The sequence below is a fragment of the Pholis gunnellus genome (genome assembly GCF_910591455.1).
Source record: "Pholis gunnellus genome assembly, chromosome: 3".
Taxonomy (NCBI): Eukaryota; Metazoa; Chordata; class Actinopteri; order Perciformes; family Pholidae; genus Pholis; species Pholis gunnellus.
The window spans coordinates 6700571-6706570 of record NC_136529.1 but is presented as its reverse complement, the minus strand read 5'-3'; the positions used below and the strand labels follow the sequence as shown (position 1 = coordinate 6706570).

At 41.9% G+C, this 6000-nt stretch overlaps 1 protein-coding gene across 1 annotated transcript; it reads right to left on the bottom strand.

The window, feature by feature from the left end:
- Window positions 1-1464: 1464 nt before the first annotated feature.
- ora2 (olfactory receptor class A related 2) lies at window positions 1465-2421 on the bottom strand (the record flags this gene model as incomplete). Its single annotated transcript, XM_079186235.1, has 1 exon — window positions 1465-2421. One exon carries the CDS (start codon window positions 2419-2421, stop codon window positions 1465-1467), a length of 957 nt encoding a protein of 318 aa, XP_079042361.1.
- Window positions 2422-6000: the final 3579 nt, after the last annotated feature.

Here is a 6000-nt window from a genome sequence, read left to right as displayed (position 1 = left end):
CACGCACTCACATGCACACAAAAGAAAGAGAAGCGAACCTGTTTTCTAATGGATGTGTTCTTTTTAACCGCTCTGCAACTTCTTTCCCGGCAGAAAAAGAAAGAACTACATCATACGTGGAAGCAAGTCAGCCGTGTCAACTATGTCACTCCCAGGGATTCCTCACCGGAGGAACGCCAGCACGCTCGCTGCTTTAATGAACCCATCCATGTATTCTATCCTTCATTCCACCGGAGTCTGTGTAATGTGCCAATCAGATTTCAGTGGTATGAAGAGTAAAACGCATGGAATTTGTCATCTGGAGGAGCTTTCCTAAGAATGAAGTCACATGAAAGAAGGTTTTAATGGTCGCAACGTTTACAATAAAGGTTAATGTGACTCTGTGACAAAAGATCAACCTTGTTTGGCCTTTAATGTCTTTGGATGCCAACCTGCCGTTGAATGCAACAGTTCTGCACAAGCACAGAAAGAGGACTTCTCCTCCTCCTCCTCCTCCTCCTCCTCCTCCTCCTCCTCCTCACCTGCATTGCGACAGCAGTTGAATAGCACTGCACTGATTGCACTTTCGAGTTATTGCACGATCACAGAGTCTTGGCAGCCCCGCTTTATGTCTTTTGGACTGTCACTCAGAGGTTGTTATGTCCTCACCGTGTCTCCCTGCCCTTGGTTCTCCAAGACATGGCAATTACATAATGACTCCTAAATTCCCACATCCTCAACAAACTCTTCAGGGTTTGTGCCAAGATGTAGTTTTGTGTCCCTAAAGTCTCCTCTTCTTATAACCGCACCCAAAGAACTCATATAATGTCAGCATTGTCTTGAGTGATTCAGCATTGAGTAATGAACATCTTTTTTTTTCTCCAAAGAATATAGTTTTCCCATCAGGTTTTTAACCAATTCTCTGTTGGACAATTAACCTGACTCATAAGCATTAGCGGATTCTATTCAAAGCCTTAATTATAACTAAATGGGCAGCTGGAAGTCATTTGACAGCTACATTGAGCCCTGAGTCACCCAGCAATAATTCTTCCACCCAATTAAGATGGAGAGAACATAAAGAGCAAACAAACAAAGCCACATAGTGCCAGATCAGCAGAGATTCATACAGACCTGCATTGAGTAACAGTGTTGTTATGACAGTTTCCTTCCTTAATTATACACAGTGAGACAGTCGGTTCCCCCTGCCCACAGACACACCATTTCATCCAGAACTACAGGTGCTAAACCCTCATCCATTATTTAACAACAAATAGGAAACAAGATATTTTAATAAATAATAAAAAAAACATCATTACAAATTCACAACACAAAGGAGAGAAGTCTTTCCTGCCTTTCCTATCACAAAAGCAAAAGCACCCAATATATACAAAGGACCCATGCATGACCCACGCTTTAGAAAGATTCATCCTCATCATCTTGGCTCCTTCTGCTGCCCCTATGAATAATCAACCATCCCAGCAGGCCTCACACAGTAGAAAGACATGTGTCTTTCTCCTGAACAGGCTTCCTCTTCACATCACACCTAAGCCTGCCATTCACCTTCCTGTTGGATGCAATGATGACCACGGGGCTTAGCGCTGCATATAGTGAGGAGAAGAATATACGCAGGTCAGAGATCAGCGAGGAAGTCATGGCCTTCCTCACAGTGAGAGTGTAGACCCAAAGCCCGTTATCGACCCCGTAAAGAACCACATACAAGGTCACGAGAGCTACCACGGTTTTGGCAGCTCGTCGCTCTGCCCCGCCTCCGCTACTGCCGCTGCTGCGGAGTCCCTTCACCTGCTGCCTGTGCTTATAAAGGAAGACCAGGATGATCAGACTAGCTAGCGCCATGAGGGCCATGGGCACCACATCTCTGCCCACCTGGGCTGCCCCGTTCGCCTCTATGGACAACTTTGAAGGAAAGTTAACGTAGCAGAATTGGACATTGATGCCATGGTTTGATAGGCTGGAGACGTTTTTGGTGCCGAAGGAGAAGAGTATGGCTGCCGAGGTCATGCAGGTGTTGAGGACCCAGAGGAAGAGGAACACAAAGCCCAAATACTGGGCTAACATGGTGCGGAAGGAGGCCCAGCGTGATCCAGGAGGGGCGATGCTCAGGCACTGGTAGGCGCTCAAGACGAAGGTGAGCCAGATCGAGAGGGACCGGGATGTTCTGTAGACAAAGATCACGGCCTTACAGCCCACGTCTCCGAAGATGCTGGGCAGGCGGAGGGAGGCCAGGGTCTCCAGCAGACAGCGGACGACCACCACCAGCAGGTTGACGCAGGCCAGGTGCAGGACAATGACATCAGATGGGAGGAGGTGGTTCTTCTGGTACAGCAAGAGGAGGAACGCCAGGATGACGGTCGCGTTACCCGGGACTCCCACAACAGTGAGGGTCAGATAGAGCATCCCGCGGACAAACAGCTCTGATGGCATTCCTGCAGGAATAGAAAAGAGGACAAGGCAACTTCACCACTTTAGATAAACAGGCACATTCGAAAATAACTGCAGAAGTTTAGACCCCTACCTGAGAACAGTCAAGGGTAACGAGGTCTGAAGTGGACCTTCTCCCTCTCTCCTGAAGTAGTCGGGTTGTTGGTGCTCTTATACTTGCAAACAGGTGACAGTTGTGGGATCTGTTTTTCATGGCCCATTGACTTCTCTTCCCTCAGCCTCCAATTACTGGAGATCAATTCAGATGACTGATTCTGTCCCCTCACTGGGTTTCAGACAGACAGGATAACACAGAGAAAGCTGTGTACGGAGATCCAATCATTGGACAGAGAAAATAATGAGTAGATATTATCTATTAGCCACAAGTTTATACTCAAGAAAGATTAAAACAGTTTCTCAGTGTCACTGGTTCCCTGAGTGGAGACCAATGAATACCTTTTTTTTTTGTAATTACTGATCCTTTAATTAGATTTTCTTACAGGACCCTTCATATTACTTTTGTATTTTTAATTCTCTAATCAATTTTAGAAGCCACTACCTATTAAAAAAGACTTCTCTTAGACTTCTCTTAGTCAAACACCAACACCACAGTGTCCTCCAGTGGAGAAAGAGGACGTTCCACTCAGTCTGCATGACAGATCACCCACAGTTTTCATTTGTAGAGTGTGACACAGCGGACAATTTATGATTGTCTAATTCACCCAAAGCCATAAAAGTTCTGAATATTGAATTAAATCTAAACTGTGAGGATTTTGTAAGGACAAATAAGTGTGGGCTGCATGATTTAACCGCAACATGTCCTAAAGCAGGTGATGAATGTTAAGTCCATTTCTCTCAAGTGCATGATGAGACTTGAAATTAAAAGAGAAAATACCACAATATGATATTCAATGGGATTAGTTGCATACATGAAATTCATATTTTGTTTAGTTTCCTTATGAAATTCATATTTTGAACATGGTATAGGAGGATTTCAGGTATCGATAGTGTTGAGTTGGTTTATTAATACATTTTAATAAACCAACCAAGTGCATTTACTCACTGTGCAAATTTGAGGTACTTGTACTTGATTTGAGTATTTCCATTTTATGCTGCTTTGTACTTCTACTCATTCCAAAGGAAAATATTGCACTTTTTTTCCTCCACTAGTATTTATTACATACAACACATGATATATTAATTTATTAATATTAGGTTTACCATAAGCTACTGCAGCAGTAACATGATACCGACACATCAATAATCCAATCATATAGTAATATTAAATAAATGATAATATATACAGTTATAGTGTAACACTCACAGGGTCCTTTTACTTTTTTTAAGTGTATTTTCCTCATGTTACTTTTACCTAATTAACATTTTAATGAAGAATTTTCACTTGTAATTTAGTATTTTCATAGTTGTTCCTAAACTGCTGTACATTTTAAATTGAACTTTATTGTCCTTGAAGGGAAATGTGTCTTTCAGCCAGGTGCAACACAGATTGCACACAGACCTGAAGGTACATAAAACACAATGGAGAAAAACAATAAAAGGTAATGTGAATGTGGTAAACAGAGGGGAAATTCAGACAGGTACCTAAACTGATGAATGATCTCTGTAGATTTGATGTGATAGGTGAAGGCACTCAGCGGAATGAAGATACATCTTGAAGATCAGTTGGTGTTTTCGACTGAACATTGTGTGTGATTGAGTTATGTTACTTGTATGTTAGAAGGATACTAGAAATGATATAGAGAAATAAAATAAAAGGTCGTGGGAGGTCAAATTTGCTCCCTTCCCCTTAAATGCAAACACTGAGTCTAAGGCCCATCAATATCAGACGGGAGACTGCTAAGCCAAAAGCCTCTTAAACCACATTTTTTGCTGTGGGACAGATTAAGTGGCACAGTGAGGGGTGCACTGAATATCCCCTCTTCACCAACCAAAGCCTCACCCGCATACTTAAAGGTGCAAAAGGGTAAAAAGTAGACACATCTCTGAACTGACTTGACTTGCATGCGAACCACTAACTTGACTACTGCTTGAGAAGTGACTTGATTTAAGATAATACACTTAATGGTGCAAGAGAGTGTATTTTGTGAACACTAAGTAAATAATCTCAAACAGTGATATCAAAAGAATGAGAATCACATTTGAGCGCAACTCATATTGTGTATAAGTCTTTTATTATCCATGCAAAACTAATAACGGGTATTTCATCCATAAAGGCATCCCTTAATCAGGAATACAATGAAATACAGAAAAAAAGACACTGCGCATATTATTGACACGACCTGTATTAAACTATACAGATGTAAACTTCGCCTCTAAGGACATTATTGTCATGAAAGTTAATGTAACATTAAAACTAGTTTAGTGCATTGGGGGAAAAAAAACAATTTACATCATCCATAAACAAAGACGTCAAATTGCATGTCAGGGGAAAAATAAATTGAACTTGCAATGCAGCAGACTGCACATTATCCAATCCCCTGGGAAGGACAAGCTTGAACTTGCCATTTTAATTAGCTCTTTGAACATGTAAAAAATGAAAACACAGACACACACACACACGCAGAGGAAAATAACACATCTTATGATGCTTTATTCCAAAGCCCATTCTCAGGAGAGAATAAGATTCTTAAACAACAATGTTTCAGCACACAGTCTGAATTTTGCAACTGAGAAAACAGAAATGTAGAATTGACCGGTTGGTTACAGCGCTTTTATTCTAAGACACATTTACAGTTTGTACAGAGAGTAGCAGCGTACAGAGACAGTGCTGGAATACCTTGATAGGAATAGCAAACTTCTGTTTTAGCGATTGTGAGTGCTGACTGTTAAGAACATAAATAAATGTTGTCCCTGTGCCCCCAATTAGTACAGACATACATTTTTATATGGCTAATTGTCTTGCTCCTCTGTGTCTTTTAACACACTCCCAGGACATGAAGGAGGAAAGGAGCACAAACCGAAGCACCAGCTGTGCACGTAAAAGCCTCTTGATGGCTCATTCAAGGCATCATCAGGCTGCTTTTGCATCAACAATTACCGCACGCAGTGTTCCCCGCGAGGCTCTATTTTTTAACTCCACGGGGAAATAGCATTATAATATTTGATGGACGTGCAGTCTGTAGACGCTGAAAACTGACATGTGGAAGTAAAGCACAGGAAAATACCACTAACGTTTACAAGTCACATATGTTATCTGTAGACTGTATACGACCTAAGGCAGCGCAATTACTTTCTTTGAACAATTTCCCAACACTAAGACTAATTGGGAGTGCTGTGTTGATGTTCAGCCTGGAGACGTTTGATGTACTTCCACCCCAGAAACTCTCAAGTCTACCTTAAAACAATACTCACATTCCCATTTGTATATTGAAACAGATTTTGCACAATGTCATCTTCACTCGTGTTCATACCTGCCACTAAAAGATCCATTCCTGACATTTTTCGACTGGAAGTGATGGGGGACGTCCATGGAGTCAATTGTTGATGGCGCCCAGGAAGAAGAATATGGCTGCTGAGCTCACGCGGGTGTTAAGGAGCTGGTGGATGAGGAACACAAAGCCC